Consider the following 20,137-nt stretch of genomic DNA (forward strand, 5'->3'; position numbering starts at 1 on the left):
AATATTTATGGAGCACACAAGGCCCTGGGGCTATAGCATTGAACAAAGCAAACCAAAAAAACTTCCTGTCTTCATGGAGCTTATATTCTTTTGAGCATTGTTATGAATACCATAATTTGAAATTATACAGTATTTCTATAGCCCCACTGAGTTCGGAAACTGTGACAATATAATTTTATAATAAAATAGTTCATGAAGAGGTATACAATGTCATCTGCATATAAACAAAGGATCAATTTTTTTTCAAATCATGACTTCTGCATTCCCTAATCAATATGGTGTTCTATTATAATCAAGAACTTAAATTACGATTTCAGTTATATATTCTTTTCTTTTTCCTTATATAGTCTTGTTTTCCAAATTATGCAGGTGATATATAGCACTTCTTCCTCAGTCTGCTGTAGTCTGTTGATAACATTGTTTTCATGGAGTTATATCTGTATTTTAACTTTTTATTTAATGAAAGGTTATCTTCAACATTTAAAATCACAGAGTATCTTTAGTAAATCATATTATATTTGAGTTTTTTCTTTCCCTATTGTTGACTTTTAACTATTTCTATTTCTGTCTAAGCTTGATGACCCCTTTTAACCTTTGCCTTTATTTTACTTGTCTTATTATTGTTTGCCACATCAGATCCTTTGTAGAGCAAGGCAGGGTATGAATAAATAATTTTATCATTTAATTCAATACAAATTAGGGTTTTTCCATTTAAGAATAAAGATAATTCGGAATGTCTTAGAAAACTAGCAATTTCTCTGTATTTATTATTTCAATTATGATGGGGTATTATTGATGGTTTTTTAAAATAAAATTACAGTACATAAACAGAAGTTTTTAAGTTTCGTACATCTAAAAGAAAATTGTAAATCCCACTGTTTTAAATAGAAAATAAAAATTCGTATGTAACCCTTATTGGAAAAGGGATTTTGCTTATGAGTATTCAGATGAACTCACCTCATATTCTTGACCTTTGCATCATTAATTCAGACAGCCAAGGAGTTTGCCACTAGACCATTTTTAGCGGACTGACTCATTTTTTATGATTCAGTTTTCTGTTAGTTCAATAAACATTTTCTTTAAACATGCCTTTATTGACATATGCTGTAATGCTTTATGTATGTTAAAGCTTTCTACTTCATTTAAATCCCCTGTTTCTTAGCTGTTTCCTTAGTGATTAAAAGTTCCAGTTGTTCCCTTCAATCTATAACAGCTGCAAGAACAACTCTTCTTTCCAAACCAGCTCTCCTAAATTCCCGTTGTTAGAGTGGGTATCTATATTTAGCTGGTGGGATTAAATTGCAAAGGCTTCAAGCTGGGCAAAGCACACTGATCTGCCTTTTTACAGCTAGACCTGTGTGCTGCGAGGAGCTAAGGCCTTCAGTGTCCCCTTCCTTACCCAGGTTACTCACAAAATGGATTCCCAGCGGGAACTCACAGAGGAACTGCGGCTTTACCAATCCACCCTTCTTCAGGATGGTCTAAAAGATCTCCTGGATGAAAAAAAATTCATCGATTGCACCCTAAAAGCAGGTGACAAAAGTCTTCCTTGCCACAGATTGATTTTGTCAGCTTGTAGTCCTTACTTCCGTGAGTATTTTTTATCTGAAATTGATGAGGGGAAAAAAAAGGAGGTAGTATTAGATAATGTGGATCCTGCTGTACTGGATTTAATCATCAAGTACCTGTACTCTGCCAGTATTGATCTCAACGATGGAAACGTGCAAGATATTTTTGCCTTGGCCAGCCGCTTTCAGATCCCCTCGGTGTTCACTGTCTGTGTTTCCTATCTTCAGAAAAGACTTGCTCCTGGTAACTGTCTAGCCATCTTAAGATTAGGACTTCTTCTTGACTGCCCGAGACTTGCAATCTCTGCCCGTGAATTTGTGTCTGATCGTTTTGTACAGATTTGTAAGGAAGAGGACTTTATGCAACTATCTCCGCAGGAACTGATCTCAGTCATTTCAAATGACAGTCTAAATGTGGAGAAGGAAGAAGCGGTATTTGAGGCGGTGATGAAATGGGTGCGAACAGACAAGGAAAACAGGGTCAAAAACCTTAGCGAAGTGTTTGATTGTATTCGTTTTCGCCTTATGACAGAAAAATATTTTAAAGATCACGTTGAGAAAGATGATATAATTAAAAGCAACCCAGAACTCCAGAAAAAAATCAAAGTTCTCAAAGATGCCTTTGCAGGCAAACTCCCAGAACCTAGCAAAAATGCAGAGAAGTCTGGGGCTGGGGAGGTGAACGGTGATGTTGGTGATGAAGATTTACTCCCTGGTTACCTGAATGACATTCCCAGGCATGGAATGTTTGTCAAAGACCTCATCCTCTTGGTGAATGACACAGCTGCCGTGGCTTATGATCCCACAGAAAATGAGTGCTACCTCACTGCACTGGCTGAGCAGATTCCCCGAAATCATTCTAGCATCGTTACCCAACAAAATCAGGTGTATGTGGTAGGAGGACTATATGTGGATGAAGAAAATAAAGATCAACCTCTACAATCCTACTTCTTCCAGGTAAGAAGGGCTAGTTTTCTAAAAGTAGAGACGTAAAGGAAAGGCTGCTGTTTACTACCCAGTTACCTGATGTGTGAATCATTCAGGCTGCTTGCATTTTATTCTACTGGATGTCCTATGCAGTCCCTTGCACCTTTGCTACTTACAGAGCTGACAGAAGTACTTAGATCAGTTAACTTAATTGCTTGTTAATATTTAATAGAAGGTTTGGTGAAGAATGAGGTTCTAATTAATGTGTAAGTGATGACTCAGATTTTCTTTACACTCTTTTACCCACAGTGTTAAGTTTATAGCTGATGGTGACTATAATCCTTCAAAACTCCGTGTGTTAGTAAAACCTAAATTGAAACTTTTAACCCATTAAGTAGGTTAATGTATTTCTCTAAACCGTAGTACTTTCCACATTGCAAAAATTATAATTGGTCAGATTTTCAGCCTTTTTCCAGGTTTTCTTGAACTGATTTGAAATTATTAAGGGTGGTATTTTATCTGTTATTTATGTTTACTGCCTAAAATATAATTTTGTTGAAAATGAAGAGAACTTATATAACTTAATTTACACACTTTGGGTTACCTTCTGGGAAAAACTACAAAGGTGTCACTAATTTGAATTCATCAATTATATTTAGAAATTTTTATTTACGATGATTTTTTATTTATGCCAAGTGACCACATGTATTTGGATCAGAGTTGTACTTCAACATCATTCCAATTTAATCTGTTTTGTGAAACCACAGATGTGTCCAAGAAACCAAATACTCCCAACTAAACTCTTTATAGTTTGTTTGAAGTGAGTTTGTTTCATATTATTAACACATTATATTTTATCCGTTTATGAAGGAATCAGTGGCTTACCCTTTATCTTTAATAATGCCAATTTTTAAGCTACTTTGTAGCTTACAGCTAGCTCAGATGAGTTTGTTTAGATCATAGCTACTCATGGCCTGAGGTTTATGGGCACTTGAACTGGAAAGGCCAAAGATAAGTGTAGAATGTCATACCACAGTCACTGTGTGCTCTCAGTGTGTGACATGCTGTGCCTTCACAAAATACTACCTTTAACCAGGTTTTCCTAATCTTGAAAAATGTAATATATATGTTAATCATTCTTAATTTTCAAAGTTCCATTGAAAAATGTTAACTATGAAATACAAAAATAAAACAGAAGCTATAATCCTAAGTGTTTGAATGCATGCCAGAAAATTTCCTAAGCTCTAATTTTAAAATCAGTGAAATTTCAGAAAAGCCAAATTGAATTTAAAAGGCAATCATTATATCTAGGAAGTAAAAATGGCATAAAACACACATGGACACACAGGTATCTAGAAATCATAGATCAAGGAATACTTAACAGTATTATCTTTATTCTCTTCCATCCTGTTACTGCTTTTTTTTTTTAATTTAAATCCAAGTTAGTTAACATATGGTGTAATAATGATTTCAGGAATAGAATTTAGTTATCACTTACATATAACACCCAGTGCTCATCCCAACAAGCTCATCCCCCCACCCCCACCCCTCCAGCGACCCTCAATTTGTTCTCTGTCTTTAAGAGTCTCTTATGGTTTGTCTCCCTCTCTGTTTTTATCTTATTTTTGCTTCCCTTCCCCAATGTTCATCTGTTTTGTTTCTTAAATTCCACATAAGAGTGAAATAATATGATATGTGTTTTTCTCTGACTGACTGATTTCACTTAGCCTAATACACTTTAGTTTCATCTACGTTGTTGCAAATGGCAAAATTTCATTCTTTGTGATCACCGACTACTCTTACTTTTATGGGCACAGCCTCTCATTTCTGGTTCAAGAAACCTGTTCAGTGTTCTTTATAGCTACAAAAACAGTTACACGAAGTTGAAAAGGTCAACTCTCTGTCATTGCCCATGACTTGCTTCTCTTAAAAGGGACAAATAGTGCAACAAGATGCCAGGATAAAAACACCTGACTGTAAGAAGGGTTATTTATGACTCACAAGAAAATATATGAGAATTTCATGTTTTATATTGTATTTTTCTGCTTGATCCCGTCTATTTAGAATGTATTAAGTTAGGAGTAGTATGATCTTTGATTGTGTACTATAAATAGATTATGAGAATTTTTTACCTAAGAGAGGGTTGTTTGTTTTGTTTTGTTTTTCATAGAATTAAAAGATTCATCAAATCTTTGAACAGGATCCCATTTTAAAGTAATGTAGGTCCAAACCCTGATTTTAAGGATGAGGAAACTGGAGCCAGACAGGTTAAATAGCTTGACAGATCATCTATAAAAGAGCCTGGTAGACAGTACTGTTACATCTGCTGTACTAAGTGCCCTGATTGGGGAGAGGATGGTGATGTGGACAGTCCTGTACAGTGTGGGCAGTTAACTCTTTAGTCTGGGATCGTAATTGCTGTTCCCAGTTTTAAGAAACAGTGGATTTATATAGCTTGTTTTTGAATATTACTTAAAAGCTCTGTGCTTGACCAATTATTTAACCTTTCTGTGCCTCAGTTTTCTCGTCTGTAAAACAGAGATAGTAAAAGTGGCAGTCCTGGAGGACTGAATGAGATTACCCGTGTAAAGCATTCCATACGCAGCCTGTCACAGAGTCCAAACTTCATAAATGTTCGTTATTATTTCTACCATACTACACACCACTTTCTTGATGAAAGGACTTTTTTCCAAAAATGAAAAAATTAGCGATCACAACCTAGATGTTAAAATTTGTGAATGCAGACCTAACAATGCATATGTGAGGATTAAACTGCTCATTTTATCTAGTCTTAATTAGTACTTGCTTTAACCAAAGTTACAAGGTGAAATATACATAGGCTTCTACAGAGACCCTCCCTTGACCACAGCCCTTATTATCTGCACCTACTCTTGGTATCCAGTTATTCTGGGGTTTGTTCCTTCTTCTGCTACACAGATGTAGCACTACAGAGAACAACAAATCTGTAACTGCACTCCTTCAAAAAGCAATTTTCTCATGCCTTCATGTCCTAATATGCAAAGTGGAAAAACGTAAAATTACCAATAGTAAGCGCTGAAACTGATACCTGCCACACCAGAATTACCTACCTGAGAGCATGGGCACCTAGAGAGCTGTCTGAGGCTTGCAGAAGTAGCAGCAGCAAACACAAGCAAATTACTTCCTAATGCAATTTTAAAAAAAGACAGAGGCGAGGGTTTTTCCAATGACTTCCAGCAAAAGGCTAGGAGGTTATAGCCAGAACCCTGCCTATGTCAGAAATAATAAAGCGAAACAGAGAGAAACCTACACAGTTTTGAAGAAAAGAAAAAAGATATTGCCTAACATCCCAGTTGTCTGTGGACTGAGCGACAGGTCCAGCTGTCCTGGCTTGGGGAGCATGTTAAATATAGCATTCGGGGGTCACTCACATACACCCTCCCCACAGTCACAACTTCTCTTTCCCCAAGGAGCTAACAGTATTAGGATGCTTTTCTCGAACCTGAACAAGACAACATGGGAAGAAACTTTGACAAGAAACCTCACAGTTCTTTTTTTTTTTTTTTAATTTTTTTTTTTGACATTTATTTATTTTTGAGACAGAGAGAGAGAGCATGAACAGAGGAGGGTCAGAGAGAGAGGGAGACACAGAATCTGAAACAGGCTCTAGGCTCTGAGCTGTCAGCACAGAGCCCGACGCGGGGCTCGAACTCACGGACCGCGAGATCATGACCTGAGCCGAAGCCAGCTGCTTAACCGACTGAGCCACCCAGGCGCCCCGAAACCTCACAGTTCTAACCAAACTCTAGTGACTCTGTTCTCTTCTTTTTCCAGATTTTGTTACTTTTGGCTATTTTGGTAAACCAAGCAGAATTTCTCATTTTTCTTGGTAATCCAGAGGTAAAATATGATACTTTTGGATTGCAGTTTTATTTTACCTGCAGCATCTTTGACTATCTCAGTGTATTCTTTTTTTTTTTTAATATATATATATATTAAGTTTATTTATTTTGAAAGAGAGAGAACAAGCAGGGGAGGGACAGAGAGAGAGGCAGAGAGAGAATCCCAAGCAGGCTCCATGCTGTCAGCACAAAGCCCGATGCAGGGCTTGATTTCACAAACTGTGAGATAGTGACCTGAGCCAAAACCAAGAGTCAGATGCTTACACAGCTTGGCCACCCAGGTGCCCCACTATCTCAGTGTATTGTAAACAACACATAGAATATAGCATATTTCTTGGAACGACTGTAACTCTTTTCTAACAAGCTGTACAATTCCTTATATATTTTTCTTTCAGCTTGATAACATAGCATCCGAGTGGGTTGGACTTCCACCTCTGCCATCAGCCAGGTGTCTCTTCGGTCTGGGAGAGGTAGATGACAAAATCTATGTAGTTGCAGGCAAAGACCTTCAAACAGAGGCTTCGCTGGATTCAGTATTATGCTATGATCCCCTGTAAGTTGCCATGACATTCCTGTTTCGTAAGCATTCAGGTATATGAATGCCCATTACATATTCATAGCTTTAGAACCTAGAATTAACTGAAAGCATAGAAAACGTGTTTCAAAGCATAGAAATTCTACCATCTTGTCATTTCAGGACTGCAAAATGGAATGAAGTTAAAAAACTGCCTATCAAAGTCTATGGCCATAGTGTGATTTCACATAAGGGGATGATATATTGTCTAGGAGGAAAGACAGATGACAAGTAAGTACCTAAAATCTCCTTATGGTTTACATCCAAATGATTTTCCTTAACATTTTTTTAAGTAAGCTCTACCCCCAACGTGGCGCTTGAACTCACAAACCTGAGATCAAGAGTTGCATGCTTCACTGACTGAGCCAGCCGGGAGCCCCTCCAAATGATTTTGTTATTGCAAGAGTTCTTCCCTCCTTTCATCTGAATCTACATACTGAAATGAGACTTGGTTCTCACTTATAACATTTTGGAAGTGAAAGCTTCAAAATAAAATTTTGAAAAGCTATTAGAGGATATTATAAATGATTTCTGAAGGGAAACTGTATAAAAGTTAACAGTAGCTAAAGTATCAAAAAATAAATAAAACTTGTTAAAGTAAATGTGTAGATATTCAGCATATTGCTAGGAACTAGCATGATACCGCCCTCATAAGCATTCTTACAGTTGAAAAGCAGCATTTAGGAGCATAATCAAGTCTTTTTCATTATATTTCACTATGTTAAAGCCAGTGGGCTTTCTTATTCTTTTGGCCACAACTAGATAAAAACTAAGTGTACCTCTTTAATGTTATATCTAAAATATAACTGCTAAACCAATAGTGCATTAAAATATCATGGATTTGTACTTTACCTTCATAAAAGAATTTAGATAGGTGAGTTTGAAACTGAGGAGCCTGGTGACAGAAAAGAAAGCAGTTATTTCCTAAACAATGTTTCACTGATTTACTCCTGGACAGAGTAAGAATATTTAAATATTTTGATAGTCAAAATATTTAACAACAACTGGTCACAAAGAGGCACTGATCAAACAGAACAGCTGCATCTGGTACACCCACTGCTGCCTAGTTTCTTGTGAGAAAAACAGGATGAAGGTTCATATAACTTGATTTCTAGGCACTTCTCAAGGGATAGGTAATTAGGAAAAGGATCTTGTTACTCAAAGGGAGAAGTGACTTCAGAGGGCTCCAAAAGTCAGTCGGTTAAGCCAGGAGCCTGTCTGGTAAAATGAAGATTTTCAGTTTAAATAGTGAGAACTAATGTCCTGCCTCTGAAAACTCTGCCTAATTTGGCTTGTCCTCATTTGCCCGAGCTGCTTAATAAATAGAGATAATCCTGGAAAGGGAACCAGAATTAAGAATTATAAGGGCAAAGCAGGAAAGGAGAGTAGAATATGGAAATGTGCTAGAAATAAAGAACTCTATATTCTGAGTTAACAATTAATGGTTATTATTAAATTAAAATGACAAATAGCACAGGAAATGTGATTTTAAAAAGCAATGGGAACCTAACAAGCGGAAAAAAAAAAAAAGAAAAGAAAGAAAAGAAACAGACTCATTGATATAGGAAACAAACGGGTGGTTACCAGAGCGGGGAGATGTTGGGGACGGGTGAGACAGGTAAAGGGGATTGAGAGATACAAATTTCCAATCATAAAATAACTCATGGGGATGTAATATATGGATAGGGAATGTAGTCAATAATATTGTAACAACTTTGTATGGTGACACATGGTAACTAGACTTACCTAGGGGGATCATTTCTTAATGTATAAAAATATCAAATCACTATGATATACATCTGAAACTAATACGATATGGTATGTCAGTTATACTTCAATTAAAAATAAAATAAAATAAAAATAAATGACTAATTGTTTAAAAAGAACAATGGGTTTTTATACAGTCTATCCATATTCAAAGATAACATATTCTGATATTTTAATATTTTCCTTAATCCCAGCCATTCCCATAATTTAAAGGAAGGCCATATTATAAACTTAGTGCAAAATCTTATTTGGGGTATTTTTCCTGAGTAAATAGGATGGAAAATGTGTATTAAGCAGTGTTCTGACTTTGAAAATCTAGTGACCCTGCCAAATGATTTAAATTGTTTCCTTCAAGTGGTATTAGTAACCAGGAAATTGATATGTCAGTAAGAAGCATACAGGTCTTGTTGGTAAGAATACATTAATCTTGAGAGTATGATTAACCAAGACAGCATTGCTTGATGAATGCCAAAGAACTTTGAAATGAGTCATTATCTAAAAGTAAGCACTAAATCTCACTAGTTAACACCACTGAATTTGAAGAACATGGTTTTGTATCATGACCTTGTCAAGAAGTTTTAAAATAATACTCATAGTCAAATATTAGAGGAAATGCTTCTACTCCAGATATCTGGTCTTTCATAAGACTAAAGAAAAAAGTTGTCCTCCTAAAACGTTGGGAGTGATGCTTGTTGGCTTTTTTGCTTTACCAAATATATCCAGGGGCACCTGGTTGGCTCAGCTGCTACAGCATATGACCCTCGGTCTTGGGGCTGCGAGTTCAAGCCCCACATTGGGTGTAGAGCTTACTTTAAAAAAGCAAAAACAAAATAAAAAAGCCCACAAATATATCCAGCTGATGAATTATTATTTAGCATTTTGAACTCCTATCTGTAAATTATGGATAACCTTAAGGAACTCTGAGGAACATACTAAGAATAATTCAGATGAGTACAGGTTTTCCTGGTAGCATTTAGCATATAAAACTGCTCTCCTTACTCATCTATTCAGACGACTAGTTGTCTAATCTATAGTCCCAGATTTCTTAAAATACCCTGGTGTATTAGTAGTATACTAAAATGAAACCAGCCATCATGTTATGGAGTTAAATTTAAAATAGGTACTTTCATACCTAATTATTTTTTAAATTAACTAAGTCATTCCTAGGAGATTCAAACAATAAGATAAACTTAACATTTTTGTTGCTTGGCACAAAAAGGGTCTATGATTTTTTTTTTTTAACTCTGTTTGTGTCTTCTGTTGAATTTAGCAGCAGATAGGATTAAAATCCACTCTGGGCGATTGCCGAAAGGAAAGGTACTCTACCATCCAGTAGTATATTTAAGTTATAAAATAGTTTTAGTGCCCACATTGGCAATTGTCCTTCACTTGTGTCATAGGCTCAGATTCAGAATACTTATGAGTTTTTCTAATTCTGCTTTATGTATCTGAGACGGGAAGCAATGTTAAACGATTAGTGAAATTGCTTCTTTCAGAAAGGAAGGTTCTAAAAGGACCATTTTGTTGTCTTTTATGTTTACAGAAAGTGTACAAACAGAGTGTTTATCTACAACCCAAAAAAAGGAGACTGGAAAGATGTGGCTCCAATGAAAACCCCTCGTTCCATGTTTGGGGTGGCCATACACAAGGGCAAGATTGTGATTGCAGGAGGCGTCACCGAAGATGGCCTTTCAGCTTCAGTAGAAGCTTTTGACCTCATAACCAATAAGTGAGTTGCTGTATCTTACCAAAGCATATGAGTCATTCTACTTTTTAACTTTGGATGAAAATGAAGCTTTCTGATTAGGACATGGGGAGAGGAGGGCAGGGAGGCAAGGATTAAGATGAAGTATGTGGGTTCCTTCTGTTATTGGGTGTGAAAAGCCTAACATTTTGATGCATTACGTGTGTTTGCAACTTGGAACACATAGTTCTCAAGTTAATGTTGGAGTGTTCAATTTGTCCTTATTTGTTATTAACTTAACGTTATGAATTTAGTCGTGCAAAGGTAATACTTCTGAATAATTATATACATGTGGGTGAATATACATGTCTCCGTATGGTGTTTTGATTTGAAATATGTAGAATGAAAAGACCTCCACTTAGCTTATGATATTTGTAAAGCATGAATGCTTCAAATGGTTAATTCTTCTTAAAATTTTCACTTATAAGCTTTTATTGGCTTAAAGTTAATATGAAAAGACATTTGACAGATATCGTTTATGTAAAATTAGTCTTTTTCAAATTTTTGAGTTCACACATCTAGATAAATACATAGTTTTTACACTCCTAGTTTAGCAATGAAGAAAAATCAGAGCACTGTCATTACTTTTTTAAGGAACCATGTATGCCTGATTACAAAATACACTTTAGTATCTGAAAATCACCAAGGAACTTTTATGGATTTAAACGATCATTAAAAATTGTGTTTTTGAAAACTATCATATAGGTAAACACTCATAAGAAGTTAAAGAAGCAGGGCACAGAACTATAAACACTCTATGTTCATAGCTTTTTCATGTATATGTATAGACATTTATATTTATAAATCTGTATGCTTTTTGAAAAAGACAAAATTACACTAAAATGTTGCTTATGATTATGTCTGGAGGGTATGATCATGGTGGTATTTGTTTTCTTCTATACCTTTTTGTATTTCCAGGTTGTCTTACAATGTATATGTGCTATTTTTATAGTTAGAAAAACAAATAATATGTTTAGAGAAAGGTCCACTTTTAACGACAGAGAAATAGAGAGTTGCCAAAATGACTAACTCATTCTAGACTCTTGATACCTCCAACTGATTTTATTAATTTTATCATTAGTTGTCCTATTTCATATGGCTTTAAACATTAAAAAGTTCCCTTAAATCCTTTATTTAAAAAGATGAAGTCATTAAAAAGAAAATTACTAACTCTAGTTTCTCAACTAGGTTAATTACATGCCTTTACTGCAAAGGATTTAGAGATTTCTCGAGAAATGATGGAAACCAGGCTTTTTAAAAATTTGTATTACCATTCAAATGAAATCCAGCACAGTAAGACTCAGGAGCCCTAGAAGTGCACCAACCCCCCAGTTTATGGCACACATTTTGATAACCATTGCTGAACATGCTAATTGATGAAGGTGAAATAGTCCAAGATTGACATATTGAGGGCTTTATATTTAATCTGGTTACATCTTTCAAATAAAGAAATATTTAGCTATTTTTCAGTAGAAAAACTTAATCTTCTAATTTTAGATGCCTATGCTAACTTGAATTTTTAAATTATAATTTCACATAATTGTTCAGTAAATAAATTTGGCATTTCCTTAGGTTTTACATTGACTGTATTTTCAATAATTCCTAGATGGGAAGTAATGACTGAATTTCCCCAAGAAAGAAGCTCCATCAGTTTGGTCAGCCTGGCTGGATCCCTGTATGCCATCGGGGGCTTTGCGATGATTCAACTGGAGTCTAAAGAGTTTGCACCCACTGAAGTCAATGACATATGGAAGTAAGTTTTTTTGACTCCAATTTTTTGGACCAAAGATTAAATCAAATAACTGATAACCGATAAAGCAATTTTGCAGTCAAGAGTAAGCCAGACTTTCCCAACATGTATGCTTCTTCTTGATAGTAGCTTAAACACTTTTCAAACCTAATTGAACTTTTGCACGTGCCACTTACTTGATGATCAAGTACTGCTTCTAATTAGCTGTGTGCTTGGGAAAGAACTTATCTAGGCCTTTTTCTTAATCAGTACAATGAGATTCGGACTGTTGATTCTTTAATAAAGCTCTACTCTGCTCTGAAAGTGTACTACACTAGGCATCCAGTAGAGTGAGGGCTGCTTCCAAACCTTTCTACCAGAGGGTACTTTATTTCCTAAGAGTTCTGAAGAAACATGTAGTTAACTTCTTGAGTTTTCCACAAATTCATTAATTCTATTTTGATTCTAACTTAAACCATTTTTGAGTTTTTGAAGATTCAGTTACAAAAGTTTTTTAAAAAAGAAACAAGTGAAAAGGAGCAATCCATTTTACCCCTCAGATCGATGCTGGGCAGGTCTCCGAAGGATGACATTTGCAGTGGTTAGTCAGTTGAATATTTTGAAGTTAGGCTTGAAATGAATGTAGTATTTATACAGTGTGTGGGGGGTGGTGAATTTTACCATAGTTTCTAATGCAGTGAATGTCCCCTGGAGACCAAGGCACATACAGGAAGTCTTAGGAGCAGAAGTGTAAGTTGTGTCATGGAGAGCCACATAGTTGGGGCAGGGCATACAGTATGCAGATATCTGGTTACCACTAGGATACCACATGTGTCTGTCAAATGGCACCTGCTGCCTTCAGCCCAGGCACTGTGCTTGCTGATAAAAATTTATAGGAGGCAGATCTCAGTTGCTTGAGGTAAGCATTAGTGAGTTGATACCATACACTCATCCAGAAACTGCCAAATTCATGCTTTCCCTCTCAGCTGAAGGCCAGCCCCCACTCTCAAGGATGGATGCTCTTCCTTGGTCTGTTACCAGATTGTCTGGAACCTTGGTACTCAAAGTATGGTCTATGGACCACCAGTGGTGGCATCTCCTGAGAGCTTCTTAGAAATGCATAATCCCAGGTCTCACCCCAAACTTAATCAGTATCTTCATTTTAACAAGTGATTTGCTCACTCATTTAAATTTTTAGGGAGGGAGGGAGGCAAACCATAAGAGACTCTTAAAAACTGAGAATAAACTGAAGGTTGATGGGGGGTGGGAGGGAGGGGAAAGTGGGTGATGGGCATTAAGGAGGGCACTGTTGGGATGAGCACTGGGTGTTGTATGGAAACCCATTTGACAATAAATTTCATTTTTAAAAAAATAATAAAAATAAATAAATAAATTTGTAGGGATAGCTTTGGAAGAGCGATCAGTGAAGGCATGCCGCCAAGCCAAGAGTAGAAAGTGGATATTACTGCTTCTATACCTGACCCACCACATGCCTTATTCCCTGGTGAACTGAAAGGCTGAAAGACAGGTGGCTTAACCAAGGAATTATTTTATGCATCAAACATTATTTCCTTGTGTTGTTGTAATAGTAACTAGCTATGTAGAAGGCAAGAAAAAAAGTAGCTATAAAGGGAAGTTAAGTATTACTCATCTTTCCCCACCCCAAAAGAGGAGGAGGAACAAAAACCAGAGATTTCCAGGGAGGAAAGAGGCTAGACTTAGGGAGAAGTTGAGATGGAAAAAGGCTGGAAGCAGTAGGGAAAAAAAGAATGAAATAATGGAGGGCTGAGAAGGTTAGGGTTTTTGGAAAACAGGGATAAGCACAAAGAGTGAATAGGCAGTGATCCTTAACCCTGGCTGCACATTAAAATCACCTGGGATGGGGGTGCCTGGGTGGCTCAGTCAGTTGAGCGTCTGACTTCGGCTCAGGTCATGATCTCACAGTCCATGAGTTCGAGCCCTGCATCGGGCTCTTTGCTGACAGCTCAGAGCCTGCAGCCTGCTTCAGATTCTGTGTCTCCCTCTCTTTCTCTGCCCCTCCCCTGCTCATGCTCTGTCTCTCTCTGTCTCAAAAATAAATAAAAACATTAAAGAAAAAAATTTTTAAATCACCTGGGATGCTTTTAAAATATACCAGCGCCTGGACCTTAACGCAGGCCAATTAAATCAGGATTCCTGCAGTGAGGTCCCAAAACCTTCTCAGGTGATTCTACTATGCAGCCAGGGTCAAAAACACTGATGTTAGGGAATGGTGCTGTCAATCAGCTGAATCCCACATGAGCCACTGTGGTTCCTAACGGTGGTCAAAAGCTAAGTTGCTTCAGCAGGAGGATGTTGTAGGCAGCAAAGTAGAGCATCTCCTGCTAAAAGTAGCCCTTACATTGCTGAGGGGAGCCTGAAAGAGGCATCCTCTCTGATTATGTTTGATTTTGCAATTAGGACAGTGGTTCCCAAAGTTGCTTGCTCACTGGAATCACGTAGGGAGCTTCAAAAAGTACTGACACCTCTTTCCTACCTCTATGGACTATAATTTCATTTTCTAGAGTATGGTCTGGGCTTTTAAACTTTCAAAAGACCCCTGGATGATTCTAATATGCAGACAAGTTTGGGAACCGCCAGATTGGGGAAAGGCAAGAATGCATTCATCACTGTCTGCTTGGCTGTAAAATTTTAAATTTAGGTACTGGTGTTTTCCACTTGGGTGATAAAATCTAGAGCAATAATTCTCAACTCTTGCTGCATATTAGAATCACGTCAGGAACTTTAAAAAATGTTCGTGCCCAGGCCATACTCCATACCAGTTAAATCAGTCTCTGGGGGTAGGACCCAGGCATCAGTATTTTTAATGTCTCTAGTGGTTCCAAATGTGCAAGTCAAGTTTGAGAACCAGTGATCTGCTGTGGTTTCCAAGGCAGCATCAGCACCACCTGTGTACTTGTTAAATATGCATATTCTCAGGCCTTACCTCAGATCTGAAACTCTGGGATTGGGGGGTCCAGCCATCTGTGTTCTAGCAAGACCTCCAGGTGACTCAGATGTGCACTGAAGTTGACGGCCACTTAAATTCTACTCCTGAAACTAATATTACACTGTATGTTACTTAACTAGAATTTAAATAAAAACTTGAAACATTAAAGAGAAAAAAATAAGTTGAGAGCCCCTGATCTTCCAGAAAGGTGGCTGCCCACTTGTCCTCAACTTCCTGGTGAATCTCTACTCACATTTGCAGAGATGAGAACTATCGGTATACCACATTCTAAACATATAGACCCTTTTAGTGTGATATGTAAAAAAAAAAAACCCCAAAAACCTTCCATTCTCGTATTTTTTGCTGAAATCTTTCCATTATTTAGGATTGACCAAGCTGAAAGTAAAAATATAACTGTCACTGGGGCACCTGGGTGGTTCAGTCGGTTGAGCATCCGACTTCGGCTCAGGTCACGATCTCACAGCTGTGAATTTGAGCCCCGCGTCGGGCCCTGTGCTGACAGCTCACAGCCTGGAGCCTGCTTCAGATTCTGTGTCTCCCTCTCTCTGCCCTTCCCCTGCTTGCACTCTGTCTCTCTCTCTCTCAAAATAAATAAACATTAAATTTTTAAAAATTAAAAATAAATAAAAATAAAAAATACATAACTGTGAGGGAGCAAATGCTTTTAAGCCTCATTTAACCTGATATTGTTTAAATTGGTCACTTTTTCTTTAAGTCACTTAAAACCGTTCTTTTAATTTGTTGCCCCAAATTTTGTATAGATAATCAAAGTTCTTCCCTTTATTAGTGGTAAAATATTTTTTGTCTACTTTTCTCAATGTAAAAATCACTTGGTGTACAGTACAAATCTTGAAAATTAAATTTGGACTATTGTTAAAATTAAGTCAGATAGGACATATCTTACATAAGTATGAGCTACTTTTAAAAATTATTACTTTAAATCATCATCATAGAATGATTTGGGGGTATTTCCTTTGTGCCAAGTATTAATAGCTTCTGGAGGAGGGAGAATACTAAGGTGAATAAGATATATTATTTGCCCTCAAATACCCTTGATCTTGTTGAGGACATAAATATGAGGAAAAATTTTCAATAGAGTGGTAACTGCTATAATAGATACTATATAAAGGACAATGTGAGAAATGAAGGGAAAGCTACAAAAAGGCTTCAGAGAGAGGGCAGCGTTTAGGAATTCCTCAAGCAGAGAAGGCATTCCAGGCACCAGGCAGAGTAGAGGCACACATATTTCAAAGCAATTCAAGTTCCTGTATCTTTATAGCCGTGAATATTCCCTGAGGGAACAACCTAATGTTAGTTCTTACCTAACATCAAATGCAAACTCTAATAGTACTCACACAGGACAATAAAGCAGAAGGGAATGGATTCTTCTGGAGTGATCACTAGCATCAGCTGCCATGGTGGGCACCACTGTATGGGAAGGATTGAAATTATAATCAAGGTGACCAGCTGTCCCTGACTTTTCAGTTCTTACTCTTAATGTAGAGTCTGCTGACTTTGACTCATAGCGACCAGCCATCTTTATCAATCCAAATGTGAATGAATGATTAACTATTACTCTTCATCTCTGCACAGTCTTTGATTCCCAGAGAAGGCTTAATTAACTGACTAAACATCCAGATTAAATACCATGGCGGTAGTTCAGACATATGCTCAGAGAAAGCATATTTGAGGAGGAATTCAAATGATATTGTACCAGTCAGCTGTGTCCTCCTCTAGTTAAGAGCCAATAGGTTTTTCTCAAAGACCCACATTCGTGTATTTAATACAAGAAAACGTACAGAACTATCTATTTAAAAACTGCTTATTGATTACTTTTTTTTTCTCCATCAGGTATGAAGATGATAAAAAAGAATGGGCTGGGATGTTGAAGGAAATACGTTATGCTTCAGGAGCTAGTTGCCTAGCAACACGTTTAAACCTCTTCAAACTGTCTAAACTATAAACCGGGAGGTGAAAAAACACAACAGAATGGAATGTGGTTTGTTTGGATAATAGGGCTTTAATTTATTTTGTTTTCAAAAGCCTATACAGAGATTGATGTAGAAATTATTCACTAATTACTGTCCATGAGGTTAGCAGTGGGTGTCAAAACCTCAGTCATTGAATCTTCAATGTAACAATCATTGTTTAAAACCATTTTCTAGTAGGAAATTAAGTATTAAGTTGAACAGATTATACCTTTTGTTAATCTGTCTCACTCGATTGTAAAGAAATTTTCTAAATTTGAGTTGTTTACTAATTCTTTCATTTGCATTGTTATGGTAACTTTACACTCATTTTCTATTATAAATGAAATTGGAGAATGAAACATGTATATCTACATTTTTTAATGTTTAAAATGTCAAAAACTTTCCCTCGTGCTTCAAGATATGACAAGATTCTATGCATTATATTAAAGATTACATACCATGAGAAAACTTTGGAAATGTTATTTAAAAAGTATAATAAATGGGTTTCATTTGAAGGGGAAAAAACCTCTAAGTCAATTTTAAGTGGCCTTTCTTTTTTTCTCCATTCCTTTTGTGACACTAGTATATTGTTTATGATTTAAATCAAATTTAATTTTTTTGGGGGGTACCTGGGTGACTCAGTCGGTTAGGCATCCAACTTTTGGTTTCAGCTTAGGTCATGATCTCACAGTTCCTGAATTCCAGCCCCGCATTGGGCTCTGTGCTGACAGTGCAGAGCCTGTTTGGGGTTCTCTCTCTGCCCCTCCTGCTCTCTCTCTCTCTCTCTCAAAATAAATAAACTTTTTTAAAAAATTTAGTTAAAACCAGTAAACCAGTCTTCAAGCCATTAACTACAGTGTCTGTGATAGGAGGGTTGGGGACTGTCCTTAGGAAATGAACTGATTCTTTAATTGCTGGGCAGAAGTTGGGGCCAGTGAGGTGTATATTTGTGTATTTGTCGGTTTAAGTTTTATCTATATATTCCATGAAAGAGCTACCTATTTGCAAATTTCTGATAGAAAGGTGACTGGGGTGCCTGGGCAGCTCAGTCAGTTAAGTGTCCAATTCTTGATTTCCACTCAGGTCATGATCTCACAGTTCATGAGATCACGCCTCACATGGGGCTCTGCACTAATAGCACAAAGCCTGCCTGGGATTCTCTCTCTTCTTGGTCCCTGCTCAGGTGCATGTGCATGCTTTCCCTCTCTCACAAACTTTTAAAAGAAAAAAGAAAAAAAAAAAAAAACGGAAAGATGACTGTATTATTGCGTTTTCTAGGATGTGAAACCCTGTACTCAAGCTGTTTGTTGTTAGTATATGCACTAGGCTGGCTCTTCAGTGTGTCCACAGCCATCACATTCAACTCTGTGCAAGTCACCAAGTAATTGTCGTTCGTGGGTTTCACATGCTTTTGCAGACATGTTCGACTTCTAGCCTCACACATGTCGCTTTCTGAGAAATCTGACTTGGAACTAATTTGGAGTATTCCATTATTATTTGTCAAGCAATTTCATAAAGAACAGATGAGTGTTCATGCAGTTTTATTGTCTCTACCATAAATATGGAAACATATCCAATAAAAATCAGTTTTATTTTGGATCTTTGAAGTAGAATCCTGGCTACTTTTCTGTATTGACAGAAACTATTCTAAACTATCCAGGATTATATAATCAACAAATCCTGAAGGTGGGAAATTCTACAGGTTGTTCAGTAGATAAACTGTTTCGAAGAGAAAGGGATGGTGTGGGATACTTCTAGATTAAGACACATTTAAAAGGTTGTGGGGAGGCAAATTATGGTGTCTAGAGATGCAAACCTGAGTGATAAAACTGTAAGAGGAAGTGCTTACTATAAAAGCAAGACAGGGATGCCTGGGTGGCTCAGTTGGTTAAGCGTCCAGCTCTTGATCTCAGTTCAGGTCTTGATCTCAAGGTTGTGAGTTCAAGCCCCGTGTTGGGGAGAGAGTGCAGACTGACACAGACATGATATTACATTGTAAAAATAATGCTTTGGGATGATGGAAATGTTCTGGAATTAAATAGTGGTAATGGATGCACAAACTTTTGAATACTCTAGAAAACCACTGCATTGTATACTTTAAAAGGGTGAATTTTATGGTATATGAATTATATCTCAATGAAAAAAGAATGCTTTAAAAAAAAAGAATGTTTTGTTTATAACAACTCCAGTTATTTAAATAGAAAGATCATCAAACAAAAATATGTAAGAATATATACATAAATAAAACCATTTGGGTAGGGCAGCCTAGAGGAAGGAGAGTACGAGATGTGCTACACTAGAAGTCACATTATGTGTAACAGTAAGTGAAAGGTACATCAGGGTCATTTAATCAAGATTTCCCTGTATTCAAAGTACACAATAACTAGGTTTTCATTTATATCCAAAGAAAACAATTTATAACCCTCCTCAGTCTAACCATTTTTTAAATTTTTTTAACGTTTTTATTTATTTTTGAAAGAGACAGAGCATGAGTGAGGGAGGGGCAGAGAGAGAGAGAGGGAGACACAGAATCTGAAGCAGGCTCCAGGCTCTGAGCTGTCAGCACAGAGCCCCACATGGGGCTCAAACTCACGAACCGTGAGATCATGACCTGAGCCGAAGTTGGACACTTAACCAACTGAGCCACCCAGGTGCCCCAGTCTAATCATTTTATTCTTAAAGTGCTTACTTTTTTTTTTTTTTTTTTTTTTTGCTTACTGTTATGTATTGCATTTCACACCATGCAAAGTAATAATATTTTAAACAAGTGCTTCAACTAAACCTAAATCAAATATCAACACACCAAAATCCATGCAGGACACGTTTGGTTTTGCTTTTTTTTAAATGTTTATTTTTGGGAGAAAGAGTGAGCGGGTTGAGGAGGGGCAGAGAGAGAAGGGCACAGGATCCAGAGCAGGCCCTGCGCTTACAGGAGAGAACCCAATATGGGGCTCAAAGCCATGAACCACAAGACCATGACCTGATCGG

At 37.0% G+C, this 20,137-nt stretch overlaps 1 protein-coding gene across 1 annotated transcript; it reads left to right on the forward strand.

Moving 5' to 3' along the window:
* Positions 1-1,328: 1,328 nt before the first annotated feature.
* On the forward strand, positions 1,329-17,686 carry KLHL41 (kelch like family member 41). Its single transcript, XM_004001577.6, has 6 exons — positions 1,329-2,525; positions 6,772-6,929; positions 7,074-7,181; positions 10,261-10,446; positions 12,068-12,214; positions 17,031-17,686. Exons 1-6 carry the CDS (start codon positions 1,416-1,418, stop codon positions 17,140-17,142), a joined length of 1,821 nt encoding a protein of 606 aa, XP_004001626.2. The 5' UTR covers positions 1,329-1,415; the 3' UTR covers positions 17,143-17,686.
* Positions 17,687-20,137: the final 2,451 nt, after the last annotated feature.

The sequence above is a fragment of the Felis catus genome, chromosome C1 (assembly GCF_018350175.1).
Source record: "Felis catus isolate Fca126 chromosome C1, F.catus_Fca126_mat1.0, whole genome shotgun sequence".
NCBI classification, from domain to species: domain Eukaryota; kingdom Metazoa; phylum Chordata; class Mammalia; order Carnivora; family Felidae; genus Felis; species Felis catus.

Excerpts from the sequence above, each read along its gene's own strand:
- KLHL41 (XM_004001577.6), top strand. The coding sequence starts at position 1,416 with ATGGATTCCCAGCGGGAACTCACAGAGGAACTGCGGCTTTACCAATCC. Across the intron at positions 7,182-10,260 it reads GGAGGAAAGACAGATGACAA|AAAGTGTACAAACAGAGTGT; the intron begins GTAAGTACCTAA and ends TTATGTTTACAG. Across the intron at positions 10,447-12,067 it reads TTTGACCTCATAACCAATAA|ATGGGAAGTAATGACTGAAT; the intron begins GTGAGTTGCTGT and ends AATAATTCCTAG.